The sequence below is a fragment of the Passer montanus genome, unplaced genomic scaffold (assembly GCF_014805655.1).
Source record: "Passer montanus isolate IOZ18808 unplaced genomic scaffold, ASM1480565v1 scaffold44, whole genome shotgun sequence".
Lineage (NCBI taxonomy): Eukaryota > Metazoa > Chordata > Aves > Passeriformes > Passeridae > Passer > Passer montanus.
The window spans coordinates 384,032-408,876 of record NW_024369262.1 but is presented as its reverse complement, the minus strand read 5'-3'; the positions used below and the strand labels follow the sequence as shown (position 1 = coordinate 408,876).

Sequence of the window (24,845 nt, the reverse complement as noted above, 5' to 3'; positions counted from 1 at the left end):
TCAAATTGTTCCAGCTTGTAGTGACCAAGTGTTGATTTAGAGTTTGCTGTCACAGCATATTCACATTTACTGTTCTACAAGCTGCAATAAAAAGCCAGGTGAAGATCAGAGTTTCTGCTGATTTGAGATATAAATAAGGTACAAAATAATGTGGATAGGAAAAAGGATGCCCATTTACTCTGGGATCACCCCAAATTTCAAGGAGAAAAGACTGATAAACAATCAGCTTTTGATACACTTCAGGAAAACCATCCTCTCTAACTCCTGACCACTTCAAATGTGTTTGAGGCATTGAATTTATTTTTGCTCTTTTCTGCATCAATCAGCAAAGACCAAAGCTTAACAGCTGAACCTGTAGCAGAACACAGATTCCAGGGTGAAGATTTATATTCTAGTGTGTACAACATTCACATTTGTTCAGGTAGAGGAGACCAGTGCTAAGTGTCAAAGAAAAAAACCGTGCCCACTAGGCATTAATGGAGCCATGCAAATGCTCATCCATTTTCCCAGTGAAGGGTGTCAGGATCTGGTTACACTGGTCTGCAAGGAGATTACAGTTTTATGGTTGGTATCCCAACTAATACTGCTGGTAGACATTCTACTTCCCTAAAATAAGGGGAGAGCAAGAATGACCCCTTTGTACAGACACATCACACTGCAGATGAAGAGTTCTTTGCAAGGAGAAAGGACTGTTTTCCTGGGTAGCTAATAAAGACCTGTGCCTTGCTGTGAGTGTTAATATTAAGACAAAAGGAAGATTCTTCAAGTTTAGGCTAAACATAAACCAATACCCATCCTCTGCATCCCACCCAGACAGAGCAGATGCAATAGAAATAACTGCTTATTTGTGTTCCCACAAGGACAGCCAGTGCACAGCACAAGGACAGTGTTCAAGGCATCTCTGGCAGATCCCACGGCGAGATGTGTTTAGCAGATCACACAACTGGAGAATGCTTGAAAAGACAGTTTGCTTAATCACTTGAGGCTAAGCTAGAAAAGATCAAACAAGCCAAGTCTAGGAGTAGCTTGTCCCCCTCCTTGAATGGGCTGTAACTTTTACAGTGCAGAGCCCTGCAGCAACACAGCAGAGCCATCCCTACACAAGTGCTCTGAGCCACACGAGTTTAACAAGTCTCCACACCAGTAAAGAGAAAACCAGAACCTTTGTTACTTAGCACAGGCCTGCCATTGAGGCTAAAACACTGGCTGACAACAGCAACAGGTTTGTATATCCATCCAAACTGGCCGCTGAAGAACTAATTAACCAAGATACTCCACAGTTTCTGTCGGTGTCTCAGGGGTACCACAGCACTTTCTACAGCTCGTGCTGCAGGAAACTCTCTTTCCAGAGCAAGACCTGACACCTTCAACAGAAAGCCCTAGTGCTTGATCTGGGGAGACACATTTGACAGTCACTGGCAAGCAGGACAGAGTCTAATTAAAGCCCATCTGCCTTGGGTGTCCCTCAAGGTTTTTAGAATGAAGGACCACCTAGCAATGAACACAAGCCCTGCACTTCCCACAGTGGACACACGCCAGAACTTCTTCAGCATTACTGCTACAAAAGTCATTATGTGCACACAAATGAAACATCAAACTGAATCCTGCCTTGATCTGGCTTCTTCTCTTTTAGGCTTGAGTGTATTTCATCTACAGGAAAAGAAGAAAAAATGCAGTTTTTTCATTTCTTATCTCCACAACCAGGTGAAGGTTAGGACATCTTCTAGCCCCAGATTTCTTTAATGCTTCTGACTTTATTAGAATTGATGCCCAAATTCATTTCAGCCACTGCCTGGGGCAATTGTGCACCCCTCTCTGTTATTTTAATGCCCTTCTCTTGGACCTGCCTGCAGGAGAGGCATCAGCCATACCTGGCACTGCATGGCTAAAGGAGCAGCAATAAAAGGCCTGAGCATTATCAGCATTTGGGTCCTCATTTGATGGGATTAGCAACCAGAAAACCGCAAACGCTACAAGAATTTTCCTGTCAAGAACGAACACATGTGAGATGTGGTTGCATCTGTAGCATGACCCTGCTGTTGCCTCTCTTTTATGCTGCACCCATTGCTGTGCATCTTGAAACATCTGTGCCTTCCCAGTGACTGATTACCCAGAGACACGCAACAGAGCTCGGTATCTGTGCGAGGCCGGGGACTGAACCCTGAGTTTATTACAGAACAGAGCTGGAGGGAGCTGCTTGCCAGAGATCCAAACTCTAGCCAACAAGTCCCTCCAGGCTCACTTGGAAAGGTCTTGTAACCTCACTGCTGTATGCCTGCTGGGCTCAAAATGAAATGCAAACTTGCATGTTACTTGTGGATTTGGATGCACTATCCAAGGAGACACAAATCAGGAGCCCGAACAAGAAGCATATGTTACGAGTCCAGAATAAAGTTTACCAGTCCTTAATGAGCTTCATGGTAGGGGATTTGCACAGAGCCATTCCTCTGGTGTCTTTCTTGCTTTGGTGGTTGAGGGACCTAGTACAACTTGGTTAAATGGTGATGCTTCACTCACATTTTGGTGAAGACTTTTATTAAATATTGTTCAAAATCTGAGGGCACATAAAAGCAAAGCTCATTTCTCCAGTACGTTTTTCCCAGCCTTCATTTACCTAGGAATGATAAAGTTGCTAAAGAACCATCCAACAAGATTTCTTGACAAGTTTACTGTGACAATCAGGATATCTTGCAGTGATACATTCATAGGAAATATTTAATCAGTTCCTAGACTTTCTGTAATCACATGCACGTCATCATTAGAATGAGTCTTCTTGTCCACTTTCTGAAAACCATGAGTTAGCCTAAATGACCAGCAGTCATGGCATATTTAGAACAGCTTGTTTGTGCTGATGCTGTTTAACACACACCTACCGACTCCTCCAAAGTTAAGCAGTCTAATTATTTAACTGTACCACATATTCACATACCATCTACTATGAAAGGCACATTCCTTTTTGAGCCAAACACTTTCCTTCACAGATGCAACACATCCCTTTACAGTACTTAAGTCCTGGGGCTCAGATGTGCAGCACAATTAGGACTGGTTTTCACATGAGTTTAGCAGTTAAAAGTCTGAAGTTCTAATCAATGCTGAAAATTGACCTCTCTGAAAATCACCAACACAAACACATGCAGGTACCACAGCCCATGAAAGTTTTATTTGTTGTGTGTCAGGCAGTGCCATGGATTATTTAGTAGTAAATGTTACACCTGGTCAGAATACCTGTAGCATCAAACTCCAACATGGCATTTCTTCTCCTGACTTTAGAGCAACACTTCATTCTGACATCTTCCACAAACTCCATTCCCACCACTGGGATCCCACTACCTCCAGAATCCCTTATTTAAATCTGTGCATTTAATTATTCCTGCCTCTCTGTCTGTCCTTGATCGAATCTCCCTTCATGGATTATTGCCCAATTCTACAACTCAATCAAGATTTAACAGCATTTTAATCCTAGTCTACCACATATTCCCAGTACTGCCCAGCCTCCAACACACACAGATCTGATTAGGGAGGGCTCTCCATTCCTTACACTAACTTGGAAATGGAATAACAAGCCATGTTGGGCTGAGCACAGTCCCTGGGACAACTCCATTTGCCACCTCTGCCCAAACTGGCACAGTCTGAACCCTCACTAATGACAGCACAGAAGGTTTTTTGAGTGAGCTGTATGGTTTGAAGTTGCACATTTCTGTAGCTTCCCAAATGGAGCTGTACTAACTTCGCTGCCTTTATCCTTCCAAGGGGCTCACATAGAGAAGACAACATTGAGGTGCATGGAACATGCTTTTGCCTAGCACTTCATGTTAAATTGAAATTAAACTCCACCAGAAATTATTATTTGGAGGAACACTTTTTGTTCCCCAGTTGATAACAAGGAATGGAGTAAGAATAAAGTCTAGGATTCAGCAACATGAGAATTCAATGCTTTCCTCTTGCTTTCACCTTGAAGTCTACAAAACATGAAACCAATGCCAAACTTCTCTGGCAAATCCACCTTTGTTCCAACTCCTGGGCTTGCAATCCCAGTTCTACCTGGATCCCAATTCCTTGCAATCCCATTTCCACATGGCAAAGTTGTTGTAATGGGGGTTTAGGTACCTAGTAAATCTCTTCTTCCTGAAGAAAGTTTGTGTGGATGAGGCTTACCCTGCTCACATCCTGCCCTTGCATAAATCCTCCTTGTGTTGATGTTTTTGAGCAGCCCACAACTGGAATTAGTTACCACAGAAAACACAAGTGTTACAGTACCAATCACATTAACTTTTTTAATGGAAAACCTGTGTAAATAAAGTGGGGGGAAGGAAAAAGTCCCTAAGGTATAAATAGGAATGTGTCCATCTGCTTCACCCCCAAATCTTGGCTCCAGTTCAGCTTGCTACCAACTGCACCACCCCATGTACTCTGTGTCCTCCTTCCCCCTCTCCCCTTCATCTCACACCCCCTCAGACACATCTTGCCACTCACACATGCAAAAAGCTTGCACTGTCAATAACTTGGCTTAAACTTATTAAAAAACTTTTTGCAAGAGTACGTTGGCCTGTCCATCTGCTCTCTATGGAAAGCTGGTGATGAATTCTCCCATCTTCAGGATCTTCCTTTATCCTATGTCTTTAAATCTCAGGAGTACAAGATACTTCTCCATCACTCACACAAAGTGGCAACTCATTATTTGATCAGTTCTGCATAGGTCTCTTAGAAACCTGTGTGGTGTAAATTATCTTCTTGTCTCTCCCCCAGTATTTGACAAGACAGAAATAAGAGATGGCAGCAAGATTCTGAACACAGAGTCACACCTAGAGGTGAAAGTCCTGAAAACCTGGAACTTTGTCCCTCATCTTTCCCTTATGCTCCCCAACATTAATATCTGCACAAGTCTCCCCTGCTTCTAGAGTCAGATGTCAAAGATAACTAAAAGTAAATTAATTACTGCACTAAAAAGAAATGGCACTCTACAAATCAGGCCACTCAAGAATTCCCCCGCAAGAAATTCAGTAAGTTCTTCCTCAAGGAACCATTCCATTCAGCACTGTTTGACAGCAACATTAAATCCACACATTTCATAACTAAGCCCTTGAAAAGTGATGGGGAGGGAGCTGTAATTTCGTAAGTGCTCAAAAATTAAACACAAACCAGCTGGTTAAGCGGGTAATAGCCTTGCAAAGTGAGTGAAAGAAAGAGATTCCTCATTGCCACCCCTTCCAACTGTGGAATTTCACATCAAAGGCCTAAGCTTCATTTCCTATTCCTGATATAAAAAACAAGTCAGTGCAGCAGCAAGGAAACTTGGGAACACCATCAGCAGGTGGGTTTAATTCTTCTTCCATTATTATCTGCAATTCACTTGAAAAGCATCAAACTGATCAGTGGCCACCAATTAGAGACTATTCCTCTCATTTAGCTCTTCCCTATGCAAATGGGAGTGTTCACTCCAAAAAGTACTAACTAACTTCTGATATAAACACAGCTCCACCCCTTCCCCACCACCTCCAAGGGAATGGCTGTGGAAAAGAGAGACAGGGTGGAGTTTTTTGGGAGAATGTTTTTCCTGACTTTGGTACTAGCTGCATTTGCAGGATTCACAGCATAACATGTCACATGTCCCTTTTTCCAGAGGACACTACACTGTCAGCAACTCCCAAAGGCTCTAACAATGAGAGACTCACAGAGGGGGAAAAAACCAACTCCCTTCTAACAGCCTCAAGCAAATAAAATTTCATCATTGGGAGGATGAATGGGAAACAAGTGATAATTTGGGGGAAAACAAGAGCTCTGAAGGAACAGCTGCATGAGAAAGTTGCCTGTTAAAAGCTCAGGATTGAAGGAGGCATTAAAGATTTTGAAAGAAAATGTCAAGAGGTTGGATGAGCTCTTCAGAGCCCACACCTCCCAAGTTCTATTCTAAAGTAATTCAGGAGCTCCCCTGGGTGCAAAACTTTCAATATCTAACTAATCCACCACTAGAAGTGTCTCTGAGCTTATACAAGTCTGAAACAAGCACAGAATGGTTTGGGTTGGAAGAGACCTTAAAGATCATCTCATTCCACCCCTGCCATGGGCAGGGACAGCCTCCACCAGCCCAGGTTGTTCCAAGCCCTGTCCAGCCCTACCCAGGGGAAGATTAGGCTCACTCCTGATTAGAAATAAAGCAAATTCATAGGAAAGTCATTCACTATAAACAGGTGGGTCCTTCACTTGTGAATAAAGACATACACACAGCAGAAAGCATCCCATGTGTTTGGGAAAGCCAATAGCTTATGAAAATACAAATGATTCTCCACATACCACAGTAATTTGATGGGAGCTACAAAATTTGGGACAGTGTAATGGTACAGAATACAGCTTTCTCACTTATGTTAACATCTGCAGATATTTAGCACTTCAGATATTTTGACATTAGGTGCTCAATAAAATTCTCCCTGTTCACATTAGAAATGTCCAAAAAAATGAAACTACTCAGATGCTGGAATGCAGTGTCAAAATATTTGGAAATCTAACAGGGATTTTTTTTTTTTTATCTATGTATTGAAAAGGAAGATGAACATTTAGAAATTGTTCAAGTAGTCACAGAGTGCTGATGCCAGAAAGTGCTCTCAGCAGGCTGTGGATACTTCCAACAGTGACCACACGCTCCAGGAACTCCTCAGAAAATGTGATCAGTTTGATCAGGGGTGACACAAGTTATGCCTGAAGCCAGAGGTTGCTGAGTGGTCAGCAGTGATGGGAGCAGACAGCAAGTGGGTGACACGTAGGGTGGTTTGGGCAACTTCTGGTGGATTTGTATTGAAGAGGCCACCAGAAGCACAAGCAGGAGGTGGAACACTGGAGCAGCAGGAGATGTGTCCTGTGGAAGAAAATACTGGGGTAGGTACTGTCCAACACCTGGGACCTACATCACAAACATCAGTGCTCAGGAAGCCACTTCCACATGGCAGAAATTCCATCATGGGCGATTCACATGTTTTGATATTTTTTCATAAAATATTTTTGAAGGCAGATTTACAGAGATAGTTATCACATTTTACCTCCTATTTAAAAAACTATAATTAAATTACATTCCACTTAATAGTCTATAACATGTATTCACATAATTCACTCACTGTATCTAACAAACAAACTTTGGCATGAAAAGATATTTTCAGAAAAAAAATTTGCTGTGTAGAATCAAATGTTGTGCTTGGTTTCAAAGGTCTCAAATGAGAGCTAAGCCACATTTCCCTAAAGGAATTACTGAACAGTCTCTGGTAGAGAACTACATCCCTGTTAGATCCAAACTTGAAGGGAAGGAACCTCAGTCTGCCACGTCTGCAGCACAGAACTGCCCAGCCAGTCAGAGGCACTGAAAAACCACCTTGGGGGGAACTGCAGTGTTCACATGGAAGGTTTTGTTTTATGACAAGAGCTGGACTCAGCTGCAGTGGGCAAACATCACTGAACCAGGATTCAGCAGGAACAGGCACTGAGTGGCTCTGACTCCCACTGCTTTCTCTTACACTTTCTCAGTTTCTAAGGGAAGATTAAAAAGCTCAGTGGCAGCAAAAAGCTCTGCTGGGGAAGGAACTGAGGGACTTGAGGAGAGGAGAACACACAAGCTCAGCTCCTGGAGAGAACTGCTGTGATACTACAGGAAATGTTACTTCATCATCTCTATGTTGCACTTTCACATCATGGACAGTTCTGTGTTTTAGTGGCTCATGGGGAAGATGGACAAGGAGAAGTGAGGTCCCATTAACACCACTTTGAATTCCCTTCCCTTCAGAGCACTTCAACAGGCTTTCAGACTTTCAGGTCTCTTGTTTTGATGTCCTTTCTCCCACTCTCATCAAATTTTGTCTCGTAATTGCATTTGCTTGCTGATTTTCCTGGCACTGTTGTTCTGCATCTCTCCTCCTGGGACCAAGAAATTTTGTAAACCAGCAGTAAAAATTAAAAGAGTTTTCGTACTTTATCATGCCAAGAGCAAAGTCCTCATTTTCTTATGCTGCTTTGAAAACTGTAAACACATGGGAATCTTAGGAGGTTTTAAAAATATCAGGATGACAAAAGAGATGCAAATAATAGTTACTAGAAGTAGATCAGAATATTCAGAGAACTGATATGAGGAGGGGGAGATATTAAAAAAAAAAAATCCAATTAAGCTGTTACTGGAACAAGGCTGCCCAAATTTCCTATCTTACTTGCATTCTTAAGAAATAAATTTAAAAAAAAAAAGCTTGGAATCACAATAGCATCACTTTAGAGGTGCTGAGGTTACTCTGGGAGCTGTTTCTTGCCCAAACAGCTAAGCTGTCTACCATCAATCTGCTTCTGGGGTAAATAGGATACTGGCTACTGTCCCAAACTCAAGCAGTACAAACAAACAAGGAAGAAAGCTATGCTATATTTGTAAAGTAAAATAAGACCTCGCCTGGCTGGAGAGCTCCAGGGCAGTGCTGAGCCCCTGAACTTGCTGGGGACACTTTTCCTCTCCCAAGAGGTTGCACTTGCCTTTGAACTTTCAGCCATATAGAAAAAAAGGCTGAGTTGAAATGTCAGCATCATCTTGGATTCAAATCAATCAGCTTGATGCATGATTGCAACGGCTAAACCACTTCACCCCTGCACTGCCCTCATCCATATGTTCTTTATATCAGCAGGCAGCAGACTGGGTGGCTCAGTGCATTCATTTCCTGTCCTGGGCTTGGGCTCCACTTTAAACAAAACAAAAACCCCCTGAAACTGGAAAATAAAAGTTAGTATCTAGTGACAGTTATATTCACCAGACCGGTTTGCATCAAGTCTTTTTCTCCATCCAAGGAAGTTGCCAGAAACCCTTTGGGAAGGCCTGGTACAACTGGTGGTTTTTGACTGTCAACTCAATGAGCAGGTCACAGCTCTACAACACCAGTAAAGGAACTGGAGATCTTTCAAATACTGACATACCTTGGGCTGAGTAGAAAGCAAGGAAAGGAAGGGGACAAAGCCCCAAGGCAGTGTCAGCTTGAAAAAGGAAACAGGTTGGAAATTTACCTCAGTAAATTAATGGCCCACTGAGAGCAAGATCTCCATCCACCTCTAGAGCTGGGCTTCCTCCAGACAGTGCTGCTCTTTATCAGCTCCAGTGCAGGAGTTAGATTCCCAGGATAATTTAAATCCAAAATTGTGCATCTTTCAGTGTTAATGTAGGTGCCTGTCAGCTGGTGACAAGTGGTTACTGTCTCAAGCTAAACTTACCAGCTGAGGATGGAGACACTTCAATGATTTAATTACATTTAACAGCTTGCTCTAGCAGAGGGGAGTTTTCCCACTGAAGGTGTGTTACAGCAGGGCACTCTCATCAGGAGTCTGTCATACTTTGGGGCTAGACACCCACACTGAGCTGCTGCTTTTGCTAAGGAAAAGCTGACCTGCCATTTGGGAGATCACAAGTTATGGTATCAGAAATAGCTGCAGCCTCTGAATGGCTTCAAATTCTTTCACTTCTTTCCTTGGTTCACCCTCTCCCTGTCCTGTCTTCCCTCATAAAATGCTAAAAGAAATAAATTTTAAAAGGGCAAGGAAGGCTTGATGTAAGGAGAGCTAGTAAAAATAATCTATCCTACAGTGGTTCCCCCAAAGACACTGCTCCAGAACAGCACAAAAAAGGAGCAGATATTAACTCTGCTCACTGGGGGTAAAAGAAGGAATCAATAGATTTATATCATCAGGATGCAAAAGCCACCTTCATCCATGCCCATGCACGCACAGCTCCCAGAACTCTTCTGTGTACTTCATCAATCCATTCTCTGCTGGCTTAATCCATCCCACTGAGGGAATCACACCCTGACTGTTCCAAGACCCGTTGGGAAAGGAAGAGTTTCCCTTCAGTCTCTGGAACCAGGAGATGTTGCAGTGGAAGCTCAGAGCCACTGCAGCTGCCATTCCTTTGGCAACAGAACAGGAGGATTTGCAACACAGCAAGAAAGCAAGCTAAAAATAATACAGGTCCAGGCTGCCTCCAGTCATACCTACCTCACATCAACTTCTAAAGCACCAGCTGCACACACAAGTGAAATGAAATATTGAGAAGGAACCTAACTACCAAAGAAAGATGAAAGCATTTTGAGGTTCTGCCCTGCTAATTCACTGTGGCTTCATCACTGCACTGTTTTTGTTTTGCTTCAGTTTAGTTTTCTGTTTCCTTTTGTCTGCTGTTTCCAGGAAGAACTCACACAGATAAGCATCCCACCCTCTCAGAGGAACCAATCTTGCAGTAGGGGAGAGCACAGAAAGGAAAGAGTACAAAAGACCTTATATTGGGTTGCCAAAAACCCTAAAACCTATTTTTAGCCTTTTTTACTTTGATTTCCAAGTGACACTAACATTAAGAATTAACATAAGGAGTAAGTAAATATTTCCATTTTAAAATTGACAGCTTGAAGGGCCATGCAGACCACTAGCACCAGTATTTACACTAAAAACTAAGTGGCCTAACCCTGCTGCACTAGAAAGGAGTCTTTTTTATTTTCCTCTTTCATTCAAGGATATGGGACTGTCAGTAGCACCAGATGTTTTAAGGAGAGGGAAAAAAAAAAGGTAAAAAGAATCTCACACTTGAAAGTAAGGGCTTACTACTGGCTTTCTTCTCACACCCCACAGACCATATCCAAGCCCAAAAGAACAGTTCCACCTTTCAAAGTAAGTGTATAAAATTGTCACCTCGTTGCACAAACCTGCTCCTGCGAGGTCGCTGCCGGCTTTCTCAAACCAGCTCATGTTGGCTTTTTATTTCCACTGAACTCTGCTGAGACAGATCTGGCACTGCAGGGGGGAGCTGGAATCTCTCCTTTGCACCAGCAGCACCACTAAGCTGCAATAACTCACACCTGTCCAAACCTACAGGCACAAACAGGGGCTCCTCAGGTCACCAGGCACATCCTCAGCTCTGCCACCACCCCCAGCTCCCCTTTCCTTGCAGGGACAGCTGAAAACTCAAGCTGCACACAGCAGCTTCTCTCTCAGCTCACTTCTTTTAGCATTATGTTAAAATGTAAAGCTCTCTCCTGCAGAATGCAGCTTTGGGTAGTTTTGCCACTTTGTAAGGCCTTTCTGGAGCTTCTGGGAAGCTATTGTTTGCTCAGGAGCCTGGAGCCAGCTGCTGTCTGCAGCCATCACTCTCTGGGACTGTAACGAGACAACTTCCTCGTCAGAGATTTGCCTGAATTGTGTGATTGGTATTAAGATATCACAGCACAAAGAAAATGAGCACAAACAGCAGACTCAGAGATGCTGGACACCCCCACTGACCCTTCAGCAGTCAGAGACAGGCTGTGTTGACCTGATGCAAATGAACAGAAAACTCCAGGCTTAGTTTCTCCTCCCATTCACAAGCTGTGAACTCTCAAGTCAGGTTCAGCAGATGCCTTAATGCCTAAACCTGATATTTGGTGGAGAACTAGGGCTTGTTTCAAATCCCCAGAAGTGACAGTAGTATGAAATGTTAGGAAGGAAAATGTAAAACATGCCCTATTGTGATAAAAAAGGAAAATACTTTTTCCTCCTGTTCTGGAAAGAACCCTGTGTTTTCCTCTGAGTGGAGAGAAATGTGCTTTCACATGCTCTGCAACATGAGTGTTACACCAATAAGTCAAGGAGCAGGTAGAAAGGGGAACCAAAGGTATTGATTCACAGCTCTCTGGGAGCACACATTATTTGTATCCAGACCTTTCAGCCATAAAACGTTCAGAAGCAGCTTCCAGGGACCAGCTTTTATTAGATACAGCAACTGATGGTGACAGCAAGGACAGGGAGAAGACAACACACAAAAAGGAGAAAGCATATTTTCTGAACACAACAGGGATGCTAAACATGAGCACATCTCTGAACAGGTCATCCCTGATTCCCTTTTCTTTTTTTCTTTCCCCCTCCCTGTTCAAGCCTGTTTGCAGGCATTCAGAAAGATCTGTTTTCCAAGACCACCTTTCAGATGTGTGTGTGACATTCAGATAACAATGGGGAAAAGAACAGGTGATTTGTTCCTGTGTTTAAGTGGTGTAGGGCATATTGAGGAACAAACCCCAGCTCAAGGCAGCCAGTCCATCCTTGCTGCTCCATAGGGACAGAGGCATTGCTGGATAACTCACCCTCCTCACAGTTGCTCCCTGTGAAGCCAGGACAGCACCTCCACTCCAGCGTGGTCACAGTTCTGTAGGACATTTTGTACGTGGGCCTGATGAGAGTCCTGTAACTAACACAAACAAGGAGTCAGCAGAGCACAGTGACCCACTCCAACAGTGCTGCTGCTAATTCACAGCACATCTTCCCACCTGGATATACCCCAGAGCACCCAGCCAACCCCAGACACAGAAAAAGGAGTCATACAAAATATGAGCAAGGATTTATTAGAGTGTGGATGTCATTTAACAGCTTTTATTTTCCTCCTTAAGCCCTCATGCTCTACTGGCTCTTCCCCACACCTCTCCTCCTGCAGGTACCACCAGCAGCTTTGTGGAGATCTCATCACTGCAAAGCCCTGCAAGTAGCAGAGATGATGACTTGTTTCCCACACTCTCCCTTCATGTGGGCTTCTGTGACATGGAGCAGAGGCTGGCAATAGCCTTTCCTCACTCAGCAGTAATAGTTTGCATCTCCCTGGTGCCTTCCTTTTCCCCACCACTCAGACCTGGGATGTACCAACACATCAACATGACAGCTACATCAGGGATCTTCATGGAGCCTTTTCCCAGCTACCTGCCTCAATTCTCCCCCATCTGAAATACTCCTCACACTGGTCACACTCTTCTGGACCACAGCCAAGGCTCTGCAGGACAGTTTGGGAGCTCTGGGAGCAGCACAGCATCCCCAGGGTCCCAATTACAGCCCAAGCACTGCCAAGCCCCTCTGGGAACTGGAGGGTGACCTGCAGACACAGCAGGGCTGTGCAAGGCACCAGTGATTCTGAAGTCAACACAAAACAGACAGTTGCATAAGTGACAACTTTTCCTTTAAAACAGCAGCTCGTCAAAGCTGGCAACTCAGAGTTTTCCCAGTACACAGCCAAACAAGTCACTGCTGCTATTCATGAAGCTAAAAGCAAACACAGAAGTTGTACTCTACAAGTTCCCCTCAAAATTCCTACCCTTATTTAACAGCCAAAAGAATTTGGCACACACAGGGAGAGTCTGAAGCTTTGGGATTACAGTGTTGCAGGCTGCAGTTTATGCTTGTCTCTCCAAGCCAGGCAGACACAAGCCCTGAGCACCCTGTCCCTGGGGAAGAGGCTCCTCCTGCTGAGAGCCAGAGGAGACAGAGACAGCCCCAGGCTCAGCTGGGCACAGGGGGAAAACAGAGCTGGAGGTTGCATGAATCTCATCCAAAACTGCTCAAGGGGAGGCAGGTGTACACCCAGGACTGCAGTGGCTGGTGGCTGCTCCAAAGAGCAGTAACAAAGGCTTGCCAGGAGAGGCTGCCCATGTGTGTCTTGGAAAGAAGGGAGCAGCTCAGTCGTGGTTAGCAGTCTTTGGGAAGCCAATTTCTCAGGAAACTGTTTGCTGATGATTTGTGCCAGCTGCCAAACACAGAAACTAAGTTCTGCTATAGCCACTGGAGAGGGTGGGCTGCACAGGGCTGCCTGCCCTGGGAACAGCCTTACCCAGAGACAGGAGAGCAGCACAGCCTCCTGAGAACATGATGTCCTCAGCCTTGGAGCTGCCAAAAAGCCCACCAGCCCCTGTTAATACCCACAGCTGTGATCCAGGCACTTGGCTGGTGTGGGCTGCACAGAACCAGCTCATCCCATCTATTTCTTTGCTCTTCTGCATCCAGTGGTGTTCAGGAGTCGTGTGAGTTTGAGGACTTGCAGCACGCTGATGTAGGTAGACCTTCAGTGCTTTTTCACAAAGAGACCAAAGGCACAAAGACTCTTGCTGAGGGTCTCTCAGAATAGCTCTGGCAAAGCCCAGGAATTGAAGCCAGGTCTCCCAGTCCTGGCGTTGGACTCCAGACACGTTTCCACACGTAAGCCCCAAAGCATCAGTCAGAAGTTCATGACTTTGTCACTAACACCACAGCTGGATTTGACCTTCAGATGAAAGTCTCAGCCTTGTTACCAGTGTCCAGAGCCAGCGTGTCTCCAACCACACCGTGATTTTAAAACCATGTTTCTGCCAACACCAAGATGTTAAAACTCTTTCAAACTTCATTATGAAGTGTGGAGAGTGGCTTGAGCCAGACTGGAATTTTGGCAGCAGTTCTGTGTCGGGGAAGTAGCTCTAGTTTAATCCTCAAATGAGGGAGGACTTCTCAGGGCAGGACAAGCGTGGAGCTCAGCTGTCACAGTCTACCACCCACCCTGAACTCCCTGGAAGTTTCCTGACGTGTGCAGCTCTGTTCTGTTCATTGTGCACTCAGGCATCTGAAGTGGGCCCAGCTTGCAAGTCCAATTTGTTCTGGAGTTGCTCTGTTCTTCATTGCATAATTTTTCCTCAATTCTGTGACATGGCACCAAGGTCTGCTGTGACCTATGCCATCATATCATGCAGATTTGTGACTTCTATTCCAGGAGGGGAGCACAGAAAGCATCTTTAGCAAAGCATCATCACCATCTGATACTTGTAGTGTTGCAACAGAAGGAAATTTTAAAAATATATGGAAAAGAAGAGGGAAGGAAGATACCTGTTAAAGATCAGAAGCCCCTGAATGAAAATGTGTGGAAAACACAAGAGGCAGAAAAAAGGGTTGGTAGCAAAATAGGGAAGCCTTTCCCTTGGATGTCACTTAAGCCACAATCACTGGCACAGAAATCTGCCAAAGCAGAGGGGAAGAAGTTTGGAGGAGCCACAACCTTGCCCTGCTCTGCTCCTCAGGAAGCCAAAGGATGTGCCCAGCACACAGCTCCCTTCAGCAGGAGAACTCCAAGCACTTCATGGAGGAGCAAACTACCAGGGTCTGCCACTCCACTGAAAGAGTCAGGAGTCATTTCCAGGGATTTTGCTGAGGCTTCACCTCAATATCCCAGGGAGTGGGGAACTCCCAGGGAAGAGCCCAGAAAGCTGAAGCAGCTGTTCCTAGAGCAGAGCCAACACATGGCTGTCCTTGGAGCAGCCTGATCCCTGTAGGATGAGCTACACCAGCTTGTCCACATGGAATTATCATTTGGGAAACAGCATCTCTTGCTTGTGGCTCTAAGTGACTGCCAAGGAAGTGGTAATCTGGGGAAGGAGCATGAGCTGACTGATGAACTGATTGGGGGGTATGAAGCTGTAAGTACTGGGGAGGTCAGGACACACCAAGGGATGGCAGCCAGTGAGTCTCACTCCTCAGCACACAAGGATGTCTCCCTTGTTTTCAAGGAAGTGTCACTGAACACAACGGGCAGACATGACACAAGGAAAGGGAAGAGTGCCACATTCCTGGATCAAAGCCTCAAAAATCAGGTTAAAAGAGACAGGATGATCTCTGCCATGACCCAAGCAGGACAGCCTGTCACTCACAGGAAATACCTTCACCCTTTCTGGATTTCCCCTGCCCTTTGACACTCACAAACAAAGCTGTTTGTGCACAAAGACCACAGAGAAGGAAGGTGTGAAACTCATTTCCACATCACAAGAGAAGGTTTTGTTACTCTGATTCATTCAGCCATTGCAGTTTGTGCCCAAGGAGACCTCAGTGACCCTCAGAGGCTTCTATTGATTTTTATTCAAGCCCCAAGTTGGAAGTTTCACCATCACTTACTGATGGGGTTCAGGATTACAAGATGAATGAACTTGCCTTTTTGACTGGCAAAGAGTCCAGAAACCAAGGAATCCAAGCTCTGGCTTGCTTGCTTCTCTCATGGCAATGAAGTCAGGTATCAACCCAGAGGGTCCAACCCCATCCATAAAACTGCCATATTGTCTGCCAGGGACCCTCATCTTCATTCCAACAAGTCCATCAAAAGGCACTCAGGACATAGCTCCTGGTAGTTCCTATAACTCTTGGTACCAATGCCCTGATTTACAGGCATGCCAAACCCTACAACTCCCCACAGAAAATCAGAGTGTTCTGAAATCAGATTTCAAAACCATCAAGTTAAGTAACTGTATCTCAAAGCACTTGGAAAGAAGGAAAGTTTAAGAGCTCAGAGAAACTATCAAATATATATTTGGTTCTCAATACCACCACGCCCACACAGACCATCATAACCATCCTCTCCAAGCCTAGCAGACACTGATTACACCAGGCAGCTCCTCTGTGTGACACAGACACAACTTCACCCCAAACCAGCTGATGCAGGGACAAGAAGCACCTTTGCCATCACATTTGCACTCCCAGGCATGGCAGAGACCATCACTGTGAATCAGAGCTGTGTTCTTTCTTCCTGCAGCCCCAGCTCTTCCAGCTTCCCTACCACAAACACAGTAGTTCCCCGGGGAACAAAATAACCAGAGGAGCTTCAAATATGCTCCTGCAGACACCAGATTAAACAAAAAACAACCAACCTGCAGCTGCAGGAGTGTTGGAGCTCATTGTGTCTTCTGCCTCTGCCAAGGGGAAGGAAGAAGACTTTGTTTAGCTCTGAACACATCTGGTTCAAACAACTTAGCAAAAGTCTAAACCCAGGAAACAAACCTGCCATGCCCTGCTGTCCACAGCAATACTTGACAGTCTCTCAGTCCCAAGAAAAAAGGCCAAGGACACAGAGACAGATGTTTCTATGCCACCACAGAGTAATCATCAGCTCCTGCCTTTATTAACAATCAGATGTCAGTGCTATTGCAGAGCAGCACTGAGAAGGGAGGAGGAGTGCTCAGAGAATGTCTGGGCAAGATCAAAAGGCCTCAATCAGCAGCCTGAGCACAACCCCTGTAACAGGTGACCCTCACCTGTGCCCAGGCAGCACCACAGAGCCATTGTTCAAAGCTGAGAATGCCCCTTTGTGCTACAGCTCTGATCCTACACACCCAGAGCCTCTGTCTGTCCCACCACAGGAGCACTGCTCATCCTGCATTTATACCCCATGTGTGCTTCAGAGAGCAGATGCCTTTTTCCAAGCACATTTCTCTCCAAGATGTGGAGTTGTAAGGGAATTAAACACATAAAAGAGTTTATGTGTAACAGGACTTCAAATAGCAATCCTAATGCACTGGAATAAGCTCTGGGATTTATTATTCAATAGACTGGAAAGCAAGAAAGAGAGAAGGATTTCCCTGTGGCATTACTAGTTCTGAAACTGAGGGGAAACATCATCTACAGGCCAATCTCCTGGGTGACAGATCCCCAACTTCTCCTACTGACCCTGTAGCAACAGAGTTTTCAAAAGCACAGAAGACCAAATTGGATGAGGCTGCAGAATTCCTTCTTTGTTATTCTACAAACTAGCTTGTAAAATCCCTCCGGGAGAGTAATGTGTTCAACTTAAATGAAAAGAACAAAAAAAAAAAGAAAACCCAGCATTCAAAAACACCAAACAAGAATGATCCATGCAAGATGTGTAGCCTGCTTACATGAAAGGCACAGAGTATTTGTGATAAGCCAAAGCAACTACAACACTGAAATAAAAAATCAGGCAGTGACAGGCAGCTGGGAAGGGCATCACAGCCCAGATTTGCTCTGCTCAAGAACACTCTTCCTGCCATTTCTCCCATCTCTGAGTGAAGTTTAAAGGCAACAGATGAATAACTTAATGTTTGGAGTTTTAGTGATTCTTATCAAAGTAAGAGACCAGGTAAATGCATCCCTGTACAAGCCAGCTGTGGGTTTCATGGAAAATCTTCACAGTGTCTGAAGGCAGAAATGCTGCAGAGACAGGTGGCTCAAAAGCTGAAGTGAGACAGCTCTGTGACCACAGAGTACAGCAAAGATAATAAAAACTCACACAGCCTTGCTGGGAACATTCATTTTCAAGGATGGGACAAGTAGGAGAGGAGCTGGAATATCCCACCACAAATGAACATTTCCAGAAATGAGATGGGGATTTTCCAGAGATGAGATGGGGATTTTCAAGGCAACAACAGTTTGAAGCAGAAAGTGTTTGTCTTCTGAAGGCTGTAACAGCACATGATCTGCCAAGGCCATTCATTCCATCCATTTACCTCCCAAGACACTCCTTTACTGACCACAACAATCATACACAAATATTCTAATCAAAAGTAGGCTGGTTTTAGCCAACTAGAGTATAGCAAGAAGCTGCCCTATTGTGTCATAAAACACAGTAAGACAAAAGCAGCTCTGTTTCCATCTGACAGGTGAGGTGGCACTGCTGGTCTGAAGGCACAGGAGGTCACAAAAGCTCCAGAAACTCAAAGCAGGTCTCAAATCCTGGTCTGGCCTTCAAGACCACCCTTCTGAGTGAGTCTTGAGGAGTGCAGTGTCCCATGCAGGACTGAGCATCACCCTGCAGCTGCTGTAGCAAAAGGATTGCTGAGGAGAAAGGTTACAATTTGGATGCCTGGGTTTATCAGGCTGGGGAGAACCATCCAGGCAGCAGAGAACCAGAGATTAGGCTCCCATTGACCCCCCAAGGTAGGGACTTTGTGCCTTCTTTCAGACAGACAAATGGCACAGGAGTTTGAAGCATTCAGCCAGGTGCTGCCCGTGCACCAGGAGTGTGACATGGCAAGGGCACAGCCTGCAGCACACAGGAGCTGAAGCCTTCATTGCACAAATGGAGAGAGCTCAAGAACAGATCTGCTGAGGGAAATCCTTCAGCCAAGACTGCTCCAGAGCAACTCAGCACCCAAGCTAAATGAAGAGCCTGGGGCTAAGGGCAAGAACAGAGCAGCTCATCCCAGCCCAGCCAAGATGACAACACTCCTGCTAAAGCAGCTTCCCAGGAGCAAGTGAATGGACAGCAAGGACATCTCACAGCCAGGGCTGCAAGGCTGGGATCACAGATCCTCCTCTGCCAAAGGCCTGACCCTGACCTGCAGTTTGTGCAGTAAGAGAAAGAAACCCAACAGGAATGAATGGGAGACAGGAAAGGGATTAAATCCTGTCTGGCCCCAGTGATGTCTGCTCATAAGCAGAGTCTGTGTAGCAGAGAGCCCCTCTCAGCTGTCACCACGAGTCTGAGAGATGCCTTTTTCCTTGGCTGACATCCCTTTTGCTAGTGAGCAGCCTGATAAGGGGTGCTGGCAGAATGAAAGCTCTCCCAGATATGGCTGACTCCTGTAAACAAGGAGATGAAAACAGTTTGTTACAAATCACAGCTGGGAGAAACACTAGAAAGGCAAAATGGTGCCAATACCTTGCTGACACATTGCATTGCTTACAGTCACACAGAACACTCTGTGCTCTTCAATTCAAGCTCAGGCACCACAAATCTCCCTGGGGAAGAATAGGAGAAGAGCAAAAGACACTTTAAATTTACTTTTTTAGCAAAAGAAAAGCAGATATATTTCTATTACCTGAACAACCACAGGGATATAGAGAGCAAGAACATTTTTAGCCACCACCAGACCTGGAAGAAGCCTGACCTTGCCTGAAGCTAGACTTCCAGAAATCCCAAAAAGAGGCACTGGTACAGACAAGGTAAGGAGGAAACAGAAACAAATAGGGCATCCAGGCTGAGTTTTGTGCTCTGTTCATCTTCTGCAGGGATTTTCAGAGACCTGTGAATGGAAGTTGTACAGCTTGGTGCTGATAAACTCTTACAAGCCCCTTCAAAGCCAATTTCTTAACAGGAAAGGCACTACACTGCCTTGTGACTTTGGGAACTGTTTTTCTTATTTCTATTTCATCTCAAAACAGGAGATGGGGTTTACCTGAATTAGGAGAGATTGGCAGTTCCTAAAAAGACAATACTCATTTTGGTGACAGAGGAGGAAAAAGTATTTTTTTTAAAAAAAAGTAGTTTTAGAACTTCAGCTTGACTCCAAGAAAAAAAGAAAGCCACTTCAGGCATCCCTATAGGCTGGCAACAAAACGGTGCTAGGCTGCTGTGTGCTCAGAAAGCAACAGCAAACCACATAACCTGGCTCAGGGTACCAAACATTGCCCACAGCAGTCACACGTCACAAGAGTCATCATTTTCAGCAGCTGTTTTCATTCTCTTATCAAAGTCAGGTGCATTGCTGAAAACAACCACTTCTAAAAGATGTCTTGGCTGGGGTTAACTTATCCAACAGCCCATTCAACTCTCAGGATCTCAGATCCCACCTTTGTTATTACTCTTTCTTGGGGCTCTCCCTTTCAGATGGTGCAGTAGGGGAAATTATCAAGGACCTGTTTTACCTCTGATGATAAGTGGATGAGTTCCAGAATTTTGTCAGCAGCTTTCTGAGAGGTCCTTGGGAAAGAGGTGCAGGATCTTTCTCTACTTTATGCAAGAATGTCATACAATATGTGCCTAGAGGCATACAGGCATTTCCCTGGCAGTGTTCCATCCTCTTGTCCTGCATTTCCTCCCAGCCCAAAGGGAACAGAGCATTGATGTCCTCCCATCTCTTCAAGAAGGTTTCTCCATAGTGATCATCTTCCAAAAATGCAGCTCCTGTTAGCTGAGCTTTCACCAGCTGAAATCTTGAATATTTAATAACCTCAGCTTCTTTCCATGATATTTTCACACAGAAAGAAAAATTGAGATGTCTTCTGCTGTTCTGCATTGTCTCCAAACAATTGGACTCATCAGGCAAACAAACCAAACTACATTTGAAACTGAAAATGTTCCATGAACAATGTCACAACAGCACACACTACTCCTAAAGTCTCTGGGTTAATGTAAGAATCAATGGCATCAATCAACTGCAGGGGCCCACAAAAAGAATTTTTACTAATAACACGATCAAATGTTTGGTTCTTATGAAATTCCAGTTGTGTTAAAAACGAAAAATATCTAAGATTTTTGGCATGTTTAGGAGACAAGGTGAAAGCTCACAAGTTTCTAATGACAATTATGTGCCTAAAAAGCCTGGGAAATTAAAAGGCTTCAACAGAAGTTTGGCCATGACAGTGTAAAATATGAAGTGTTTCAACCACAGCCTTGCATAAAGACAAAAGAGACACCAAAGCAGATATATTACAAGTAAAAAAACTGAGACTGACCACTGGCCAAGTGGAAACTGGAGAACCAACAATGGGAACAGCCCCATGCAAGATGTGAATTTTAGATGAAGTGTCACAAGAACAGGGAGGTGGGGCTCAGTCTGCAGTCACCTTCTGGCCAGGTTATCAACTACAGGAGGACCTCAACCAGTGCCCTGTGGGTGAATTGGTGAAAATAACAATGAAATGAATGAACTCTGTGAGCTAAGTTATGGCTTGTCCATTTGGGAAATTGTTTTAGAAGCTAGGTGCAAATTTAGAGCACAATGGCTTTTTTGCCCCAATTCCCAGATGGGTGGGTAGCACTATTCTGCTCTGAGAATGCCTTTCAGAGAAGGCAAAGCACAACAATGCAGACATTTTACTGAAAGGTGGTAGCTGGGGACAGCTATTTCACACTTTTTTTTCCCCTTCTTACATGTAGGTTCCAAGACTGTAAATGTTCAAAAGGCAAAGCAGGCTCAGGGCAAGTTTTTGACATGCAGCTGTTTTTAAGCTTTGTTTCTTGTCTGAGGAGAGGGCATTCTGTTTTGATCTGTCTTTAATGGGTACTGAAATCCAGGAAGTCTAAAGAAATTCCACCCTGAAAGATACAGGGAACATTACCTCTGTCCCCCACTGCCCATAAGGGATTTGATCACAGCTTTCCGGTGTATGTGATCAATATTGCCACTACAGCTCTGAGTATGGGGACTTGATACCAGCAAGTCCCACAGAACCACTGACCCAGCACCCTGTCCACTCACTCTGAACATTTATCTGCTTTCATGCCTGACCAGCAGCAGCCTCCTGTGTGGAGAAGCACAAACTAGCACGACAGCCTGAGCTAAACTGTTTCACATAACTTGTCCTGACCCTGATGTCTTTGAATTGAACTATCTGTCCCCAGGCTGAATTTGCTCCCCTTTTGTAAATGTAACTGATGTTGTCACATAATTTCTACAATAGAAGTTGCTGAATGAAAGAAAAGAACTTTATGTTTCAAGCATCTTGTGTAAGATCATATCACCCAAATAAATAGGCATTAGGAAGGTGGACAATATATATTAGACAGGGGGTTCATGTAAACATTTCTGTATAAAAGATGTAATATTTTACCCCTCAGTGTGCTTGATTTGTGGTAACCTCCACCTTGCACAGAATAAACAATGTCTCCTTTCTAAATTAGACCTGGCTGTGTTTAGGGAGCTCCTAAAACTGGAAACAATGCTACACTTACCTTCACCTGTGATTTCCCTGCAGTTATCACCAGTGGTGTTCTTCAGTCACAGCACTCCAAGCCAGGACATCCCACCTGACCCTCAGCCCTCTCTGCAGCCCTCACCAGCCAGCCAAGCCAAGGGGAAGGGCAGGAGGATTGGGCAGCATGAGACATGAAGATTTTTACCTGACTAAGTTGGCACAAGGTCCTGGCCAGCGGCAGCTCTGATAAACTCTCTGGATCACCGTTTCTGACCCGTTCTGCACCTGGCAGGAGACTGTCCTTGTGACTGTGTAGTGGCACCAGTGCCTGCAGAGAGAGAGGACACGTTAGTGAGCCCCAGTGAGACAACCAGGGAGCCAGCACACACCAGACTGCAGGAAAAACAGACCAAGAATCTGTGGGTGGGGTGGTTTCTTCTGCCAGCCACAGCCAGGCTAACTTGCAGTCTTCACTTCCCACCCCACCCTCTCCTTCCAAGAGCTGCAGAAAGATTCCCAGCTCCTGCCAACCTGAACCACAGATCCAGTAATGCCTCTTGCTTGGTTGTCAGAGGCCAGAATTTTACAGTGCATAATTTAGTTCTGTGACTTATCAGAAACAATAGGACTTGGGGGGAAAAAAGACATGTTCCAAATCTCCTGATAGTCAGCTCCCATTGTACTGGTCTCAATTCCACCCTGCTTGTTATGGTATCATTCCCCAGCCTCCCACCATTCTGAACAACAGCAGAGTAGGAAAATTCTGCTTTTTAGTGTGGTGGAATTCTCTGTCAGCAGAGCTCAAACAAGTTGGGTGCTGAACAAGTCCTGTTATTGTCCTGTTGATGTTACTGCCTAAAAATGGGCAAGGGAAAATGCAGGGGAGGGAGGGATGAGTGTCTCACACTGTCTCAAGAGAGAGACAGACCCCTCACTGCAAGGAGTATGAGACAGAAGGAACTGCAGTGTCAGCACAGGGAATTCAGGGACCTAAAGATCCTTCAGGGACCTTCTCTGAAAAAAAAAAAAGTTTTACGTTCCAGTGACATGCTTGAGGGGATACAAAAAATTTCCCCCTCGCAAGCATTGCTCATTTTGCCAAATACCGGTTCACGTTTTTGTGAATATTTTGGTGTGGAATATTTTGTGATGTTTTTGTACATCAGTGTAGTTAACAGGTTTGAAAGCCACTTTCCTACTGACTGGGGACCAGAACTGGGGTCACCGTGGGACATGGAGACACCAGTTTGTGCTCCAAAACACACCCAGTGCTTGTGTAAGCATTCCCTGCTGAACCAGAGCCACAGTCCTGGCTCCTCATCTATCTTAAAGCAAGAGCCCTCAATAGAGCCGATCCCTTCAAGCACCACAGTGACTCCCCAAGCTTGCACACCAAAAATCAAAGTGGAAATGCACCTGCACATCCCCTTCTCCTTCCCTAAACCACATCCTCTACGTCAGTTTGATTCCCCCAGAACATGCCATTTGCAGCATTTGTTGTTTTTTTCCCCTTTTTGCATTCCCCTCCCATCTCCACAGGAATCCCTGCTCTCTGGATAGCTCCCATCTCCATGAATAGGAGGCACACATGCCAGGACCACATGGGGCCAGCGGGCTGCTCGCTGACCCTTGGGCTACAGCCGGCCGGGAAGGCTGGGACACCCAGGGAGGGGTGGCCCTGTGCCAGTGCCACCAGCCCGGCAGCAGGGACAGGGCTCAGCCTGCAGCTTTCCCTGAGACACTGCTCCTGCTCCCCACAAAGCCCCTGGATTCCTCAGCAGGGAATGTGCACTGTGGGCACACCTGAGGGGAGCCCGGGTGGGCAGGGAGGTCTTTCAGAACCACTTATCTCAAGTTTGTCTGAGGTATGTAAACAGGGATCAGGCACTGGAGTACCCAAACGTCTCTACTGACATCTGCAGCATCAAAACAAGGGGGGGAAAGATAAAGTTAATGAAGCTTCAGATCACATGATGGCATCAGATCCTTTAATGGGCTCGATAGAACTTCCACACAAAGTTTAGGGAGAAGGACCAGCAGAAGCAACAGGAGATAAAGGCTGAAAATATGATAATTCAAAGTAAAATTTTCTTTTACCTTTCACTTGCACATTGGTGCAATCAGCCATTTGGTCTGTCCAAGCCTTAGTCATGGGGTTTGTCCAGACAGGGGTAATATCTCCTCATGCCATAGGAACAGCCAGTTAAGCACAGAAGGAAAAGCAGCCAGGAGAAGGGGTGAGAATGAGAGGGGTTGGGAAAATCACAGCCCTGCATTCACAGAATGACTGGGTTGGAAGAGACCTTCAAGATCACAGAGTCCAACCCAGCCCCAACACCTCAACTAAACCCTGGCACCCAGTGCCATATCCAGGCTTGGTTAAACACACCCAGGGATGGTGACTCCACCCCCTCCCTGGGCAGGCCATTCCAGACCTTTATCACTCTTTCCATTAAAAACTTTTTCCTAATATCCAGCCTATATTTCTCTTGATGGAGCCCTGAGTCTGCGTCCTCTCATTCTGTCAGTGCTGCCTGGAGAAAGAGCCCAGCCCCAGCTGAGCACAGCCACCTTTCAGGGAGCTATAGAGTGATAAGGTCACCCCTGAGTCTCCTTTTCTCCAGGCTGAGCACCCCCAGCTCCTTCAGCCATTCCTCATCAATCACTGCAGGAATTGA

General features: G+C 45.2%; 1 protein-coding gene across 1 annotated transcript in view; it reads right to left on the bottom strand.

The window, feature by feature from the left end:
• The window catches only part of COL26A1 (collagen type XXVI alpha 1 chain), a 171,142-nt gene that overhangs the window by 125,159 nt on the left and 21,138 nt on the right, over window positions 1-24,845 (bottom strand). Inside the window, exons 2-3 of the mRNA XM_039721019.1 lie at window positions 22,373-22,495; window positions 12,108-12,211 (exon numbers count right to left, since the gene is read on the bottom strand). Coding sequence (XP_039576953.1) covers window positions 12,108-12,211; window positions 22,373-22,495 — 227 coding nt within the window. The remainder of the gene's footprint in view (window positions 1-12,107; window positions 12,212-22,372; window positions 22,496-24,845) is intronic.